This window comes from Electrophorus electricus, chromosome 8, assembly GCF_041902795.1.
Source record: "Electrophorus electricus isolate QZ-2024a chromosome 8, ASM4190279v1, whole genome shotgun sequence".
NCBI classification, from domain to species: domain Eukaryota; kingdom Metazoa; phylum Chordata; class Actinopteri; order Gymnotiformes; family Gymnotidae; genus Electrophorus; species Electrophorus electricus.
In genome coordinates this window covers 33,252,501-33,272,500 of record NC_137504.1, presented here as the reverse complement: position 1 = coordinate 33,272,500, position 20,000 = coordinate 33,252,501, and the positions used below count along the sequence as shown (strand labels likewise).

General features: G+C 47.1%; 1 protein-coding gene across 5 annotated transcripts in view; it reads right to left on the bottom strand.

The window, feature by feature from the left end:
- Nucleotides 1-20,000, bottom strand: part of gria3a (glutamate receptor, ionotropic, AMPA 3a) — a 56,597-nt gene that overhangs the window by 32,296 nt on the left and 4,301 nt on the right. For all 5 annotated transcript variants that reach the window (XR_014125171.1, XM_035527661.2, XM_035527659.2 and 2 more), the window contains exon 3: nucleotides 3,056-3,295. Coding sequence is in view for 4 of the 5 variants with exons in the window: in XM_035527661.2 (XP_035383554.1) it covers nucleotides 3,056-3,295 (240 nt within the window). In the remaining variant the exon portion in view is untranslated. The remainder of the gene's footprint in view (nucleotides 1-3,055; nucleotides 3,296-20,000) is intronic.

Genomic DNA, 20,000 nt, shown 5'->3' with positions numbered 1-20,000 from the left:
TCACACACACACATACACACACACACACACACACACACACACACACACACACACCCTCACTCTTGGTCTCTCCTTCACACACACATACACACACACACACACACACACACACACACACACACACACACACACACACACACACACACACACACACACACACATACACACACACACACACACACACACACACACACACACACTCTCTGTATTAATTAAAGAGTATTTCTGAATGATGACCCGCTGAGCTGTTTAGCTGTAAGTGATTAATCTGGTCTGACTTCACTCACAGAGGTCAGCATCCAACAGAGTCACAAACAAACAAGGCAAGAAATGCAACAGCACGCATGCACGCACACACATTTACATTTATGGCATTTAGCTGACACTTTTATCCAAAGCGACAACAATTATGACTGAGTACAACTTCAGTAATTGAGGGTTAAGGGTCTTGTTCAGGGGCCCAATAGTGGTAACTTGGCAGTGGTGGGACTTGAACTGGCACACACACACACACACACACACACTATGTGTTTTCCCTTTTTGTGTATTTTATAACAACAGCAGACCTGACATTACAAGCTACAGTACAGCTACAGACCAGTATCACTTCTCTCTTTCCTCTCAAAAGCCCTTGAATGAGCAGTTTATAATCAATTGTCTCTTTTTCTCACCCAGAACCAACTGCATGATCCCAATCGATCTGGCTACACACCGCCACATTCTACAGAAACAGCCCTCATAGCGGTGACGGAGAAACTTCATGCTGCTAAAGCTGCCAAACAGTCATCTGTTTTGATTCTTCTAGACCTTTCAGCAGCCTTTGACACAGTGAACCACAACATTCTTCTCTCTGTTCTCTCCAGGCTTGGTGTGACTGGCTCTGCTTGGAGATGGTTTCAGTCCTATCTGGATGGACGGTCCTATCAGGTGACATGGAGAGGATCCACATCCAAACCGTGTAGACTCTCCACTGGTGTTCCACAAGGCTCAGTATTGGGCCCTCTTCTCTTCTCTTTGTATACTCGTTCTCTTGGTGATGTAATATCTTCTCATGGTTTCTCCTACCACTGTTATGCCGATGACACTCAATTATTTCTTTCTTTTCCACTCTCTGACACGCAGGTCTCCAGACGTATCGCCGCATGCATGACTGACATCGCATCATGGATGACAGCCCACCACTTGAAGCTCAACCCCAGTAAAACTGAGCTTCTGTACATCCCAGGTACTCCCAAGCCTTACAATGACCTCACAGTTCCCTTTGAGAACTCCCTGGTATCACCAACCGAAGCTGCCCATAGCCTGGGTGTAACTTTGGACAACCAGCTGTCGTTCTCAACTCATGTTTCTAATCTGACCCGGTCTTGCAGATTCCTCCTTTGTAACATACGAAGGATTCAACCCTTTCTTTCGCAGGAAGCTACCCAGGTGCTTGTGCAGTCTCTTGTGATCTCAAAGCTAGACTACTGCAACTCGCTACTTGCTGGTCTTCCTCTAAGAGCCACCAAACCTCTACAACTTGTCCAGAATGCAGCAGCACGACTGGTCTTCAATCTGATGAAGTTCACACGTTACTCCACTGCTGCGCTCCCTTCATTGGCTCCCTGTAGCTGCACCCATCAGATTTAAAACCTTGATGCTTGCCCACAAAGTTAAAAATGGACCAGCCCCTTCATACATGAGGTCAATGGTCAAAGCCCGATCCGTACCTCGAGTACTTCAAACCTCAAGTACGGCTCAGCTTGAAATACCGTGCTTCAGGTCTCATGGAAGACAAACATGGAGACTATTTTCTGTCCTGGCTCCAAGATGGTGGAATGAACGCCCGCTTGCTGTCCGGACAGCAGAGTCCCGTGCAGTCTTCAAACGCAGACTGAAGACTCATCTATTTGCAGAATATTTAAAGGACAACTGACACTGCTCCCTTATTGACTGACTAATTTAGTACTTATTGTAGGGTACTGTTTATGTTTTTAACAAACTCTAGCACTTATTGTTTATAGCACTTATCATTGTTTAAGATAGACCTTATGTACTTTGCACTTCTAGGTGCTGGAGCTAAACTCTGTGGAACGGTAGATGTCCAGGAGCGGTGCTGGAGCTAAACTCTGTGCGACGGTAGATGTCCAGGAGCGGTGCTGGAGCTAAACTCTGTGCGACGGTAGATGTCCAGGAGCGGTGCTGGAGCTAAACTCTGTGCGACGGTAGATGTCCAGGAGCGGTGCTGGAGCCAAACTCTGTGGGACGGTAGATGTCCAGGAGCGGTGCTGGAGCTAAACTCTGTGGGACGGTAGATGTCCAGGAGCGGTGCTGGAGCCAAACTCTGTGGGACGGTAGATGTCCAGGAGCGGTGCTGGAGCTAAACTCTTTGGGACGGTAGATGTCCAGGAGCGGTGCTGGAGCTAAACTCTGTGGGACGGTAGATGTCCAGGAGCGGTGCTGGAGCCAAACTCTTTGAGACGGTAGATGTCCAGGAGCGGTGCTGGAGCTAAACTCTGTGGGACGGTAGATGTCCAGGAGCGGTGCTGGAGCCAAACTCTGTGGGACGGTAGATGTCCAGGAGCGGTGCTGGAGCTAAACTCTGTGGGACGGTAGATGTCCAGGAGCGGTGCTGGAGCCAAACTCTGTGGGACGGTAGATGTCCAGGAGTGGTGCTGGAGCTAAACTCTTTGGGACGGTAGATGTCCAGGAGCGGTGTTGGAGCTAAACTCTGTGGGACGGTAGATGTCCAGGAGCGGTCCAGGAGCAGTGTTGGAGCTAAACTCTGTAGGACGGTAGATGTCCAGGAGCAAGGTTGGCGCTAAACTCTCTAGGTACAGTAACTCTTTAGAAACAGGAATGAAATCACATCCATACACACAGTATTGCATATACAGCACATCATCAACTCACACACCCCACATACATACCACACACACTGCACATATACACCACTCACACAAACACTGTCATTTGTGACAGATGGTGTGAATGTCCTTTGTGTGTGTGTGTGTGTGTGTGTGTGTGTGTGTGTGTGTGTGTGTGTGTGTGTGTGTGTGTGTGTGTGTGTGCTCACCTCGGTCAGTGTCGTACAGATAGACGAATTTCTCCCACTTGTAATGGATTAGCATGCTAAGCACCACCCCCTTGAGAGGCGGTCTCAGCTGCAGGACGAATTGGACATCAGCATCGATGGGGTGGGAGGGCGTGATGAAGGAGGTGTGGAGAGCACCGCAGAACGATGTGAGTGTGTTCATGGAGCGCTGGTCATAGAAGCCAAAAATCGCATACACACCCCGAGAAAACTGAGAACAGACTGGACAGAGAGAGAGAGAGAGAGAGAGAGAGAGAGAGAGAGAGAGAGATGGGTTTAATGAGCATCTGTTTTACACATTTGTGGCAGAGTTTCCTCACATAATATTATTCTACTGTCATTATTCTAATCATTACTGAAACAAACACACACCTCTCTGTCTGAATGCTGCTGGCTGCTACCTCTGTGTGTGTGTGTGTGTGTGTGTGTGTGTGTGTGTGTGTGTGGTTTTCACACACATTCTTACACATCAGCTCCAGGTAACTCTAATATCTCACATTGTCTCCACTGATACTGTAACAAAACATAAACCTAACCTGCATACACACACACACACACACACACACACATAGAGGTATCATATCGTCATATGCATGAATCTTATAAATGAATAAGTGTGTTTCTGTGTAGGATGATCTCCTGCCTGTAAGTGTGTGTGGTCTGGGCGGGTGTGTCTGTGAGAGGGTGTGTAGTCGGTAGGTAGCCGCTGACAGTCTGGCTGCACAGACCAAAAAAACAAAAACAAACAAACAAACCAACTCACGACATCACTCGTTGCTGTGGTTACTGAAGCAATAGTGCTAGCTGGAATGAACCACACCACAGAAGGGGTGGAGCCATATGGGAAGCTGGGTCAGCGCTGTCACTCAAACATACAGCAGGTGTAACAACGCACTGACTCCTCACCCTGATACGAGAAACAGACATGTGTGTGTTTGTGTCTGAACACTCAAAACTACAGAGCAAACACAGCTCCTCGCTGAAAACACAAGCTGCAGCAGGGCTATATGGTGATTGGAACTGAGGAGAGTCACGTACTGACTGGATTCAGTAGGTTTTGTAAGCAGACTCACGTACTGACAGGATTCAGCATAGCTCCGCTGAGGATAGACAGGTAGTGACTGGATTCAGTACAATTTCACTTACTCGTTTTTTTTGTCATGGCTGTGTGTTTATTTATTTATTTTGTCATGGCTGTGTGTTTATTTCTTTTTTTGGTCATGGCTGTGTGTTTATTTATTTTTTTGTCATGGCTGTGTGTTTATTTATTTATTTTGGTCATGGCTGTGTGTTTATTTATTTTTTTGGTCATGGCTGTGTGTTTATTTAATTTTTTTGGTCATGGCTATGTGTTTATTTATTTATTTTGGTCATGGCTGTGTGGTTTGGTTTTTTTTTGTCATGCATGGCTGTGTGTTTATTTATTTTTTTTGTCATGGCTGTGTGTTTATTTATTTTTTGTTATGGCTGTGTATTTATTTAATTTTTTTGGTCATGGCTGTGTGTTTACTTCTGCACATTGGAACTTCGTAATGTCACCTTGCATGATGTTAGCAGAATCTGAGGCTCAGTGGAGATTCAGTTACACACTTCTGTAACCAATCAGATCTGTTCTACAACACTACATCCAATCAGCTTTCAGCAGCAGTGAGGGCAGTGACTATGGTCGAGGTGAAGGGCGTGACAGGGCATGCTGGGGCAGATAGAGGAGGCCAAAACCCCCACCCTGCCTAGAGGGGGTTTGGACACATACTACAGGTACACACTGCATCGCATATCTGTGTGGAGAGAGCAGCTCACCTCCATCTCGGTGTGTGTGTGTGAGTGCGAGACTGTGTGTGTCAGGACTGGAAAAGTAGTAGTCAAGGTAAAATGTGTTTTCATTTGATGTTTCTTTAAAAAAACAACAACTAAAAACTAAAAAGGGCAAAAAATTCTGCTTGAATGAGAACATTTATATTGCACATAGGAGTTACACATATATAATAACCGAGGTAGAAACCTGTGTGTGTGTGTGTGTGTGTGTGTGTGTGTGTGTGTGTGCAAGCGCGCGCACGTGAGCAGGGACAAGCCAAGCCAAGGGTGTGTTGTCAGTGACTTAACTGATGTCAGATCACAGTGTTTTTACTCTAGAAGTGAAAAAACAGACCCCAATGCTTTCATTAAAACAATGGAAAGAGAGAGAGAGAGAGAGAGAGAGAGAGAGGGAGGGAGAGGGAGAGGGAGGGAGAGAGAGAGAAGGAGAAAATGGAAGAGCTAAGCATCAGCTCATTAAGTCTGAAAATCTGAGAGAGGGAAAGAGAAGGAGTGATGGGAGAGAGAGAAGAGGGGATGAGAAGAGCTGTGGAAAACACATGACACTCTCTAAGTCCCCTCACACTCACACACATCCCCTCCCCCTCACACACATCCCCTCCCCCTCACACTCACACACATCCCCTCCCCCTCACACACATCCCCTCCCCCTCACACACATCCCCTCCCCCTCACACTCACACACATCCCCTCCCCCTCACACACATCCCCTCCCCCTACACACTCACACACATCCCCTCCCCCACACTCACACACATCCCCTCCCCCTCACACTCATCCCCTCCCCCTCACACACATCCCCTCCCCCTCACACTCACACACATCCCCTCCCCCTACACACTCACACACATCCCCTCCCCCTCACACTCACACACATCCCCTCCCCCTCACACTCACACACATCCCCTCCCCCTCACACACATCCCCTCCCCCTACAAACTCACACACATCCCCTCCCCCTCACACACATCCCCTCCCCCTCACACTCATCCCCTCCCCCTCACACACATCCCCTCCCCCTACACACTCACACACATCCCCTCCCCCTCACACACATCCCCTCCCCCTCACACTCACACACATCCCCTCCCCCTCACACACACACACATCCCCTCCCCCTCACACACATCCCCTCCCCCTCACACTCACACACATCCCCTCCCCCTCACACTCACACACATCCCCTCCCCTACACACTCACACACATCCCCTCCCCCTCACACTCACACACATCCCCTCCCCCTCACACTCACACACATCCCCTCCCCCTACACACTCGTGCACTGCACGCTCCATATACACACACTCAAGCAGCTATAAATGAAGAATTTAAGAAAGCATTGTGGGTAATCATGCATCCAATGTTTCTTAGTGCCTCTTCTGTCTGATTACCGCCACTGTTCCTCATCGCCTCGTCTGTCTGATTACCGCCACTGTTCCTCATTGCCTCGTCTGTCTGATTACCGCCACTGTTCCTCTGTGCCTCATCTGTCTGATTACCGCCACTGTTCTTCTGTGCCTCGTTTGTCTGATTACCGCCACTGTTCCTCTGTGCCTCGTCTGTCTGATTACCGCCACTGTTCCTCTGTGCCTCGTCTGTCTGATTACCGCCACTGTTCCTCTGTGCCTCGTCTGTCTGATTACCGCCACTGTTCCTCTGTGCCTCGTCTGTCTGATTACCGCCACTGTTCCTCTGTGCCTCGTCTGTCTGATTACCGCCACTGTTCCTCTGTGCCTCGTCTGTCTGATTACCGCCACTGTTCCTCTGTGCCTCGTCTGTCTGATTACTGCCACTGTTCCTCTGTGCCTCGTGTAGTCCTCAGTGGGCTGGGTGAACAGTGCCAGCTAACACCCACACTGGCAGACACCTCACTCTGCTCAGCTCATTACAACACTGATGCAATATTTACTTTCAGTACTAAATTTCAAATGTGTCTAACTTTTTTACTGTGTGTGTGTGTGTGTGTGTGTGTGTGTGTGTGTGTGTGTGCGCGCGTCCATTCTAAGGTCCCTGGGTTGAGGCACATCACTGTCCACTAACTGATGAAAAATATACCATTCTGGCCAGTGAAATGACATAATACAACTCCTCCTGCAGTTACACATCACGCCAATCCCGCCTGCAGACATGCAACCTCCAGTCGCTGAGATCCAAATCGCCATGGCAATCCTGATGGTGAGCGGAGCGTGTGTAGTGAGAGAATATGTTCACAGAGTGAACAGAGGGCGCTGAGGAGCGATGGACAGCAGCTAACTGGTGTGGGGCTTCCAATTCTCCCCTCTTCTCCTCCATGTGACGTGTTTCATGTCAGACGTGCACACGGTCGCCATCGTCTCAACGAGCCCAGACTCTCCTACTGCATTACTTTGCTACTCCATTATAGACAGTCCTTCATTTAAAACAAACAAACAAAAAAATGCCAATTATGGTAAACGACATAATTGGCCTAAGCTTGCTAGTGGGAGGGAGAAGTGAGGAGTGACTAACAAACTGACCAATAGCATTGTACGGCTTGCTCAACCTCCCACAGTCACAACACACACACACACACACACAAATGCAAGTCAAAACCAGACACCCATTCATACAGCCTAAAATCTGTTCTGTCCAGGTAAACCTCTAGTATGGCACTTGCCTGTACGTCTGCTGGGGTCACCTGTAGTTATTAAAAGTGGAGCAAACATTTCCAAATGTGTATAAATATATCATAAATAATAACCAAGAAAAATCATTAAGGCATAACTTTAGCTCAGTAATAAAGAGTGTGCTGTCTGGCCTGTGCGTAGACAGCAAGTCATCAGCCCTGCACGCTAGGCAACAGTGTTCTCTACAGCAGCACGGTTCAGACGTAGAGTGGAAAACATTCACAGCACACTGGAACATCAGACTGGCTCTACAGCTATCGACCAGGTGTGTGTGTGTGTGAGTGTGTGTGTGTGTCCTGTCCTGTGTCCTCTCACTATTGATCTCATCACAGACCATCCATTACCAAGAGTCACAAAAACAACAGTCACTTCAGAGAGAGAGAGAGGGGGGGGGGGTTCTAGAACCACTAGTATCTAGTATTCCATATTCCTCACACCCACCAACAACTCTACTACCCCACCATCCCCACTACTCACACCTCTACTGCCCCACCATCCCCACTACTCACACCTCTACTGCCCCACCATCCCCACTACTCACACCTCTACTGCCCCACCATCCCCACTACTCACACCTCTACTGCCCCACCATCCCCACTACTCACATCAGTACTGCCCCACCATCCCCACTACTCACACCTCTACTGCCCCACCATCCCCACTACTCACACCACTACTGCCCCACCATCCCCACTACTCACACCACTACTGCCCCACCATCCCCACTACTCACACCTCTACTGCCCCACCATCCCCACTACTCACACCTCTACTGTCCCACCATCCCCACTACTCACACCTCTACTGCCCCACCATCCCCACTACTCACATCACTACTGCCCCACCATCCCCACTACTCACATCACTACTGCCCCACCATCCCCACTACTCACACCACTACTGCCCCACCATCCCCACTACTCACACCACTACTGCCCCACCATCCCCACTACTCACACCTCTACTGCCCCACCATCCCCACTACTCACACCTCTACTGCCCCACCATCCCCACTACTCACACCTCTACTGCCCCACCATCCCCACTACTCACACCTCTACTGCCCCACCATCCCCACTACTCACACCACTACTGCCCCACCATCCCCACTACTCACACCATTACTGCCCCACCATCCCCACTACTCACACCTCTACTGCCCCACCATCTCCACTACTCACACCTCTACTGCCCCACCATCCCCACTACTCACACCTCTACTGCCCCACCATCCCCACTACTCACACCTCTACTGCCCCACCATCCCCACTACCACCCTCTTCCAGAGCAGCCCCTCCTCCAGTGTTCCTAGAGCACAACACATCATTCCACTGCCTCTACAGCAGGGGTTCTCAAAGGTTTGGGTGCCAAATTGCATTTGGACTTCAAGTGACTGATCTTAAACGCTTTCAGGAAATGAACAGTAGCGCGACTGGCATAACCCTAGAAGCACAGACATTTCAAAAGACCAGTCTACAGCTGACGTTCCGCACGGGCTTCACGTCACGCCATCTGTTTCCTCGGATCACTGCAACTCCCAGCATTCCGATGGTGATTCGGAGGAACACCCAGCCAATCACCCACAATTCACACAATGCTCATCACCGGACTGTGGACACCACCTGGAGTCTATTTTCTCTGCCTGTTTGTCACCACTCACTCTCTGTGAAGTATTGTCGCTTGTACCTTCAGTGCACAGTTTTCCTGAACCTTTTTTCGATTGCTTACTTCTGTTTATTGCCTGCCCCTTCTGGATTTGTCTGCCTGGATATTTGATCTCTCTGGATTTTGACCTGGACTGCAGTACCTTTTTGTCTGTGATGCTCCCTGGTTCTGTTTATCTTGTAATTCTGGTTCTGACCTTTGATTGTGTTCTGACCACCATGTTGGATTAGCCTTTACTGATTAAAACCAAGCCTCCATTTATCCAAAAACATCTGGCTTTTTCTGAAACGTCACCCTTCAGCTTCAAAATAGTGCTTATTGCTTGTTATTCAAAGCACTGGCAGAAGGTTCTGAATAAATCCTAACAGAAGGTACCATAACAAGGCTGCAGGATACATCACAGTAATTACACCGATTATTTCAGAAGAAAGTCCTCTCACTAAACCGTTTGTCCGTACTGGGAGTGATAGATGACACGCGTTGTAATCAGACGTCCCTTCATGGCTTCGTTTGTTAGCACCAGGAGACACATGACTCATTTTGCTCTGCCGTTGCTTTTCTCCATAAAGCCAAACTCCATATAACTCATATGACACTTTCTCAATTTAGCTAGTTCGGGCTTAGCATCGACGCAACGATGTGGACGGACTCGTACATTTCTTTGCGCTCGCTGAGTGAAGTGAGTGATTCACGACAGGTTTGACGGTTGCTTCCACTGGCCCCAAAATTAATATGGTGGGTATAATGAACACAATATGCTTTTTTTTATTGATCCGAACAGTCCCCCATCTGTACATCTGCATTTTAAATGATACAGCACTATTTTATGATTTACATTATTTCACGGACCACCTGGCGATGCGCCGCGAACCCCCAGAAGTCCGGGGGCACGACGTTGAACCTACTTTGAACCCGCTCTGACTCCACGTGCTGCTCTGGAACTGACCTGTCTGTGATCTCGGTCTTACCCCCACAGACCACCATCTCCCTCTATCTCTCTTTTCCTCCCTCCCTCCCTCTTTTATTCCTTCATCTGGTCTTCTCTAATCTGTTCTTTTCTCTTCTGTCCATCCCTCCTTCTGCCACTACAGCGCAGCGCTAAAGAACAGACACAGGACATGGAAAGCCAAGAGCATGATGAAGGAGGTGTGGAGCCGCAGAAACACAGGAGTGTGTTCATGGAGCGCTGGTCATGGAAGCCAGAAATCGCATACACACCCCGAGAAAACTGAGAACAGACTGGACAGAGAGAGAGAGAGAGAGAGAGAGAGAGAGACAGAGAGAGAGAGAGAGAGAGAGAGAGAGAGAGAGAGAGAGAGGGAGAGAGAGACAGAGAGAGAGAGAGAGAGAGACAGAGGGAGAGAGAGAGGGAGAGAGAGAGACAGAGACAGAGAGAGAGACAGAGACAGAGAGAGAGACAGACAGAGAGAGAGAGGGAGAGACAGAGAGAGACAGAGAGAGAGAGAGACAGAGAGAGAGAGAGAGAGAGACAGAGAGAGATAGAGATAGATAGAGAGGTATAGAGAGAGACAGAGAGAGAGAGAGACAGACAGAGAGAGACAGAGAGAGAGACAGAGAGAGAGAGAGTTGGCAAACTAACAAACCTTTCCTGACAACAACAGTAACAACACAGTAGATTACATGAACACACATGATGCAACACACATGATGTAAGAGAGATCACTTCATCATCATGATCATCACATTTATATAAGTTTCCCCACACTTGCCATTCATAGAAGAAACACAATTAATAACAAATACAAAACTAGCAGATATGAGACACATCACTCCCACACACTGGAGCACTGATAGCGTAGTGAAAACCCATAGCAGGGTTTCAAATGAGGCTACCGAGGACCATGGCAGTGAGGGGCACCGCTTAAGACCAGCCATAACCTTGCAGAAGGCCTACATCTGTGTGAGTGAGCATCCTAACGGCTGCATTCAGTACATACTGTAACCTAGAATGGGATTTGTCAGAGAAGCCGGATAAAGGATAATTACAGTAATCTAACCTGGATGCTACAAACGTGTGTACGAGTGTTTCTCCATCTGCTCGGCTAAGGCATGGCTAGAATGTTGGAATGTCACGAAGATGAAAGAATGATGGTTTATCTGTTCAACTAATGTGTGTATCAAAGAAGTGTGTGGACTCCAAGATTACTCCGAGATTACCCTGAGACTGTGGATATTAGCCGAAGGTATTTCTGCTGTTCCACTCATATCAATACCAAAGCCAGATGCCAATTAAAAGCATCTCTGTTTTGCTAGTATTGAGTTTCAAAAAATGAATACTCATCCATGCCCTGATATCATGGATGCAATGAGGTTAACTAGAGTTGATGGTTACATAGATCTAGATATCATCTGCCCAAATATGGAAATTTAAACCATGTCAGTGTATTAAATGACCAAGTGGTAGCATGTATACAGTTAAGTAGAGTAGTCCGAGAATTGAACCCTGTGGTACACCTTTAGTTACAGGCACATTAGGGGAGCTTTAATTTTTAATAGAGACATACTGACGTCTATCTGTGAGTTAGGATATGAACCAAGAAAGGGCAGATCCAGTGATGCCAGTATTGTCCAGTGATGTTATGGAGAACCCCAAGAGTTCAGAGGCTGCACTGGGTACGTCCTCACACAGTCATGTTTCCGTGAACCAACTTGCTCCTCTCGGACCAGATAAATTGTGCAATGACTTGCACGGTTCTTCAGCATAAAATTCATTCGATCTGTTGTCCTTTTCTCCATGAGCAACATCCCCTCTAGGATTCCTCCTCGCCTGAAATGATTCAGACACTCTTATGCTTCATTCTCGTTATATCTATTGCAGTGATAGAATTGCTTAGGAAATCCAGCTCAACTTATTTCCAGTTAGATCAGAAAGCACACACACCACCTCCATTGTTTTGTCTAGATGGGTGATCCCAATATTGTACTTAGCAAGGGAAGTAGGAACAGGACACTTCTGTACAACACTGGAATCACCTGTGCAGATAAAAATGATGAAGGTTGAATGTGTGCTTCCTGACCAACACAGCTCAGTTTAGGGTCTATTTGTCATTGCTCAGGACAAGACAACAAATTGCAAGCTACACATATCCCAGCTTCCTCTTGGAAGCTGATGTCGGCCACTGTACAGCGCCGCTGGAGCCAAGCCCTTTACTACACTCCCATTTCACAAATCACTCTTCAGTCATTTTGCCCACCTAGTCTCGATGCTCCAGGACTATTTCAATTACGCAGACAGAGATGTTACAGGTAGCCTTGAACATTAACACTGAGGAGTACACAGACTTAGTCACTGGGTTCTTCAAAAATTTATAATTGATCTTCCCGCAGGAACAGTGTGTTTATCCCAACCAAAAACATGGCTCAATAGAACTTTTGGGTCCAGCAACGCAGTGGAGTCCAGCAAAGCCAGCTATGCTCTCCACGCTAACATGGCAGCACAGTTCAACACCACCAACACGAGGAATATGTGGAAGGAGCTGAACAATACCACACCACAGACTTCAAGAGGAAAACATTTACGGCATTTTGCTGACGCTTTTATCCAAAGAGACTTACATTTATGACTGAGTACAACTTCAGCAATCAAGGGTTAAGGGTCTTGCTCAGGGGCCCCACAGTGGTAACTTGGCAATGGTGGGACTTAAACTGGCAACCTTCTGATTACTAGATGAGTATCTTAACCACTGAGCTAGCACTGCCCTTGCCAGGCAACACCATGACCTCACTCCCAGACAATCTAAACACTTTTTACACATTTTGAGGCCAACCCCCCCCCCTCAAAAAAAAAAGAAGGCCACACCCACACCGAGGACAAGTTTCTTGCCTGCCACGTGGCTGATGTGTACAGCTCTTTAAAGCCCATAAAAACCTGCAAAGTAGCCAGTCCAGATATCACTCGTGGACGTGTGTTTAAGGAATGCACAGATCAGTTAGCAGGAGAAATTTGAAATTTTCAGCATCTCGCCAACCCTGTGGTTCCATCACATTTCAAACTGGCCACTACTGCACCAGTAGCAAAGAGTACGACTGTATCCTGTCTGAATGACTGACATCCTTCATCTGTTTTCACTTTACACCTCACTTTACAGATCCTTTACAGTTTGTTTACAGACAAATCAGAGCCACTGATGGTGCCACAGCCCTGAGACTGCACACTGCATTTGCAGATCTGGTCAAGAGGAACACATACGTGAGAATGCTGCGTGTGGATTACAGCGCCGCATTCAACACATTATTTCCCTCAAAGCTTAACATGAAGCTATGTGATATAGGTCCAGACAGCTATCTGTGACGCTGGATCTTGAACTTCTTGTAGGGCCATTGCCAGATGGTAATGACAGGTGGTACCAGCTCTTCCTCACTGACTCTCAATACAGGAGTACCCCAGGGCTGTGTGTTCAGTCCTGTCCTGTGCGCCGTGTACTCACCACTGCAGCAACACAGCTCCAATGTCCTCATTAAATGTTCTGATGACACAACAGTAGATGAAAACAAGACTACCAATAGAAAGCTCCCTGACACACCGGTGCAGGGAAAATAACCTGTCACTCAACGTCAGGAAGGCGAAGGAACTGACAATGGACTTTACCCAGACTTTAAAAAGTAATCACTTAAGATTTTCACGCACCTTATTCTTGTGTAAATACGATGTGATGTGACAATAAAACAGATTTGATTTGAGTTGAGCTGATTTGTGTTTTGAGATTTGAGGTAGGTTTATTTGATTTGAGTAAGCTTGGGACTCCTGGGGTGCCTAGGCACTACTGCAAAGGAGCAATGCTAGACAGGTGGTATAAGCACCGTGCAAAGAACATCTCTGTATCTACAAACATATCTTACAGCACTATCCCCAGAGTGCACAGGAAGACCTGATTTACCATAAAGCTGCTCAAGACCCCTCCCAGTGGCTTTCACAGACCAGAGCTAAATCGAAAACCATGGATCAAAGGTCCTCACGAATCAGAGGAGCGCAACAGCCTACGTTTAATATGTATCTACGTATTGAGTTATACACATTTTCAATTTTGTTGGGACAGCACAAAGTGGGGAGAAAATAGGGCATGCAGTAAATCAGAAAAAGGGAAGATTTGACATTTCTGTTAGTCACCATGAAGCACAAGTGCAGAAACAAGGTATCAGACCCCAATGCAGGCTTGTGTGGGCGTGGCAGAAATAAGGCATCAGACCATGATGCAGGCACGTGTGGGCTTGGTTGGTATAAGACATCAGACCATAATGTAAGCACGTGTGGGCCTGGTTGGTATAAGACATCAGACCATGATGTAGGCACGTGTGGGCTTGGTTGGTATAAGACATCAGACCATGATGTAGGCACGTGTGGGCTTGGTTGGTATAAGACATCAGACCATGATGTAGGCACGTGTGGGCTTGGTTGGTATAAGACATCAGACCATAATGTAGGCACGTGTGGGCCTGGTTGGTATAAGACATCAGACCATAATGTAGGCACGTGTGGGCTTGGTTGGTATAAGACATCAGACCATAATGTAGGCACGTGTGGGCCTGGTTGGTATAAGACATCAGACCATGATGCAGGCACGTGTGGGCTTGGTTGGTATAAGACATCAGACCATGATGCAGGCACGTGTGGGCTTGGTTGGTATAAGACATCAGACCATAATGTAGGCACGTGTGGGCCTGGTTGGTATAAGACATCAGACCATGATGCAGGCACGTGTGGGCTTGGTTGGTATAAGACATCAGACCATAATGTAGGCACGTGTGGGCCTGGTTGGTATAAGACATCAGACCATGATGCAGGCACGTGTGGGCTTGGTTGGTATAAGACATCAGACCATAATGTAGGCACGTGTGGGCCTGGTTGGTATAAGACATCAGACCATGATGTAGGCACGTGTGGGCTTGGTTGGTATAAGACATCAGACCATGATGTAGGCACGTGTGGGCTTGGTTGGTATAAGACATCAGACCATGATGCAGGCACGTGTGGGCTTGGTTGGTATAAGACATCAGACCATAATGTAGGCACGTGTGGGCCTGGTTGGTATAAGACATCAGACCATGATGTAGGCACGTGTGGGCTTGGTTGGTATAAGACATCAGACCATGATGTAGGCACGTGTGGGCTTGGTTGGTATAAGACATCAGACCATGATGTAGGCACGTGTGGGCTTGGTTGGTATAAGACATCAGACCATAATGTAGGCACGTGTGGGCCTGGTTGGTATAAGACATCAGACCATAATGTAGGCACGTGTGGGCTTGGTTGGTATAAGACATCAGACCATGATGTAGGCACGTGTGGGCCTGGTTGGTATAAGACATCAGACCATGATGCAGGCACGTGTGGGCTTGGTTGGTATAAGACATCAGACCATGATGCAGGCACGTGTGGGCTTGGTTGGTATAAGACATCAGACCATAATGTAGGCACGTGTGGGCCTGGTTGGTATAAGACATCAGACCATGATGCAGGCACGTGTGGGCTTGGTTGGTATAAGACATCAGACCATAATGTAGGCACGTGTGGGCCTGGTTGGTATAAGACATCAGACCATGATGCAGGCACGTGTGGGCTTGGTTGGTATAAGACATCAGACCATAATGTAGGCACGTGTGGGCCTGGTTGGTATAAGACATCAGACCATGATGTAGGCACGTGTGGGCTTGGTTGGTATAAGACATCAGACCATGATGTAGGCACGTGTGGGCTTGGTTGGTATAAGACATCAGACCATGATGCAGGCACGTGTGGGCTTGGTTGGTATAAGACATCAGACCATAATGTAGGCACGTGTGGGCTTGGTTGGTATAAGACATCAGACCATGATGCAGGCACGTGTGGGCTTGGTTGGTATAAGACATCAGACCGTGGTGTAGGAATGTGTGGGTGTTGCAGAATGTACTTTTCTATTTTTATGAATAGCAGCAGAGGCACTAATCATAGAGGAGGAATACGTGTCAGGAAAATAGTTGCCAAACCAAAATATATGACACTGGTGACAGACCCATGTCTGATGAGCCGATACTGACCTGAGAAGAGTTGGCACGAATCATAAAGGGAAGCTTGCAGTGGGAGAAGCACAGTGATTGTGTTCGTGGTCAGAATCCCACCATGCCTGCCTGAAGTGGGGAATGCGTTCAACACCGGGACCAACACTATCGTTGCACTGACGGATTTTAAATGCCACGCCCCAGCTGCGATGCTCCACCCACCTCGTCAGAGGCACACACTCACGTCCACAGAATGGGGATAAATGCGCACGCGCCCTACATGATGAGTAAAATGCAGCATTAAGGCAGCTTTAACAATTCAGTGCTTTACCAAGAGCACTGAAGGAGATGAAAGATGCAACTGGATTCAATAAACCTGGCAGTTAGGGATAGCGATGTGGGTACCCTGCACAACAATTTTATCAATTCCAGTCACACAAGCTAAATCCAACGTGTGTCCAGTACAAATATCAAACCTGCAGTAGCAGTGATTTCTTTGTCAACGTGAACATTAAAGTCATCAGTCGGAATGATATTAGGAAATAAGGCACAAACTAGATAATAATGGATTTGGGCCTGATGGTTTACATGCAATAGACTCAAAAGAGCTTAAACGGTGCAGGTCGATAGTACAAGCGGAATATAACTGCTAGCTCCTCGCATGTCATTTTGAGCCAAAGTTTGGATGCGAGTTCAAAAGCATGACGTCGTTAGGAGCCTGCCACATTCCAGTGAGAAACAACGTACTCAGGTTATTCTCCGTGATTTCCTCGCGTAGTGGTCAGGATGTCAGTTTAACCGAGGCGCGCTACGCTTCATGCCTTCTCGATCTGAGCCAATCTCCTGATTGCCATCAAGCACGCAGAGTGGCCTCGGGGTGTAGGATACCGGCCACTGGCGCTCCCGCTGCACACGGAAAAGAGGCGCACAGCGCAGACGACCAAGTCACAGGCACAGCAGATGCTGAGGTGGAGTTATAGTAGACCGTGTGAATGGAGCAAGGGAACCCAGTCAATCCAGATGATTTATAGCAGCTGTAAACCTCAGGACTAGTCACAGGCCACAGTTCCAACTCAGCAGCTCTTCACTCCAGTGTCATGACGGCGGGAACCAAGGCAAGATGGAACAGAAGCACTCAGCTTTCTCACGGTGCCGCGAATCCCATCAGCCCTGATGGGATCCCTCCCTACCCGTTGCTGCCCATGAACGCGCGATGTAACAGCGCACTAGATCACATGAACAGATGATGTAACAGCGCACTAGATCACATGAACAGATGATGTAACAGCGCACTAGATCACATGAACAGATGATGTAACAGCGCACTAGATCACATGAACAGATGATGTAACAGCGCACTAGATCACATGAACAGATGATGTAACAGCGCACTAGATCACATGAACAGATGATGTAACAGCGCACTAGATCACATGAACAGATGATGTAACAGCGCACTAGATCACATGAACAGATGATGTAACAGCGCACTAGATCACATGAACAGATGATGTAACAGCGCACTAGATCACATGAACAGATGATGTAACAGCGCACTAGATCACATGAACAGATGATGTAACAGCGCACTAGATCACATGAACAGATGATGTAACAGCGCACTAGATCACATGAACAGATGATGTAACAGCGCACTAGATCACATGAACAGATGATGTAACAGCGCACTAGATCACATGAACAGATGATGTAACAGCGCACTAGATCACATGAACAGATGATGTAACAGCGCACTAGATCACATGAACAGATGATGTAACAGCGCACTAGATCACATGAACAGATGATGTAACAGCGCACTAGATCACATGAACAGATGATGTAACAGCGCACTAGATCACATGAACAGATGATGTAACAGCGCACTAGATCACATGAACAGATGATGTAACAGCGCACTAGATCACATGAACAGATGATGTAACAGCGCACTAGATCACATGAACAGATGATGTAACAGCGCACTAGATCACATGAACAGATGATGTAACAGCGCACTAGATCACATGAACAGATGATGTAACAGCGCACTAGATCACATGAACAGATGATGTAACAGCGCACTAGATCACATGAACAGATGATGTAACAGCGCACTAGATCACATGAACAGATGATGTAACAGCGCACTAGATCACATGAACAGATGATGTAACAGCGCACTAGATCACATGAACAGATGATGTAACAGCGCACTAGATCACATGAACAGATGATGTAACAGCGCACTAGATCACATGAACAGATGATGTAACAGCGCACTAGATCACATGAACAGATGATGTAACAGCGCACTAGATCACATGAACAGATGATGTAACAGCGCACTAGATCACATGAACAGATGATGTAACAGCGCACTAGATCACATGAACAGATGATGTAACAGCGCACTAGATCACATGAACAGATGATGTAACAGCGCACTAGATCACATGAACAGATGATGTAACAGCGCACTAGATCACATGAACAGATGATGTAACAGCGCACTAGATCACATGAACAGATGATGTAACAGCGCACTAGATCACATGAACAGATGATGTAACAGCGCACTAGATCACATGAACAGATGATGTAACAGCGCACTAGATCACATGAACAGATGATGTAACAGCGCACTAGATCACATGAACAGATGATGTAACAGCAAACTAGATCACATACACTAGTTCGCATAGTTATATGAACATTGCATCACATTAGCTAGTAGCCCTTTTGTGGGTGGACGCTGACTGGCTAAATTCAGTCTGTAGGAGGTCTTATGGATGTCTTATGGACATATTATGGAAGTCTTATGAAATGTGCTCCATTCGAGAGGCAGCTGCCTAAATAGGCAGCACATCTAGGGAGAGAGTGTACACACCCGAGACAACGGCTGTCCCATTCGGAAAGCAGCAGATGTCAGCTGTCTTCTAAGGTGCCTTATAATGGCCAAATATGAAAGCAGTGAAGGCAATCCCACAATCCTTTTCAACTGCCAAGAGTTTCACTGCTTAACTTTGGGGGAAAAAGGGCGTACAGAGTTGAGAAAACAATTTTACAAAAGTACGTATTTTATTAATTTTCTTCTTTTACCCGTTTACGTTTCCGGTTTTGATGAACTATTGTATTTATTTATCATAATTGTCATTCCCATAGTTAAATTTAGACAGACAGCCTTATGTGAAACTAACATTAGCTTAAACAGCATGCGGCCTAAGCGAACATTAGCTTAGACTGCAGGTTAGATTAACCTGACTGTGATGCCTGGTAAGATTCCTTCTCGGTTAAATGCTTAAAGGCAGTGACCTTCACAGGCAATGATTCATTATGGAGCTGCCTCCAGGATGCACTAATAAGCCTCTTTTCCACTGTAGAGCCGAACAGAACTCTGGAAAGTAACCGTTCCAGTCGCATGAACACAGCTGCACCACGCTTTTAAACTGTGTTCAGCATGGTTAGCTAGCTGTGCTCATAGCCCCAGTGCCTTTGGGTGGGATGGCTTCATGATGTAGGGATTCACTAGTTCTAGTTCTAGTTCTACATACAGACTTTAGTCTCTTGTGGCATTGGAATGTGTGCTGGACAGTGCTCACATATAAAGAAACACTAAATACAGTCCAAACAACTCCGAATGATCCATCTCACAAACAGTCCAAACAACTCCAAATGATCCATCTCACAAACAGTCCAAACAACTCCAAATGATCCATCTCACAAACAGTCCAAACAACTGGAAATGATCCACCTCACAAACAGTCCAAACAACTGGAAATGATACATCTCACAAACAGTCCAA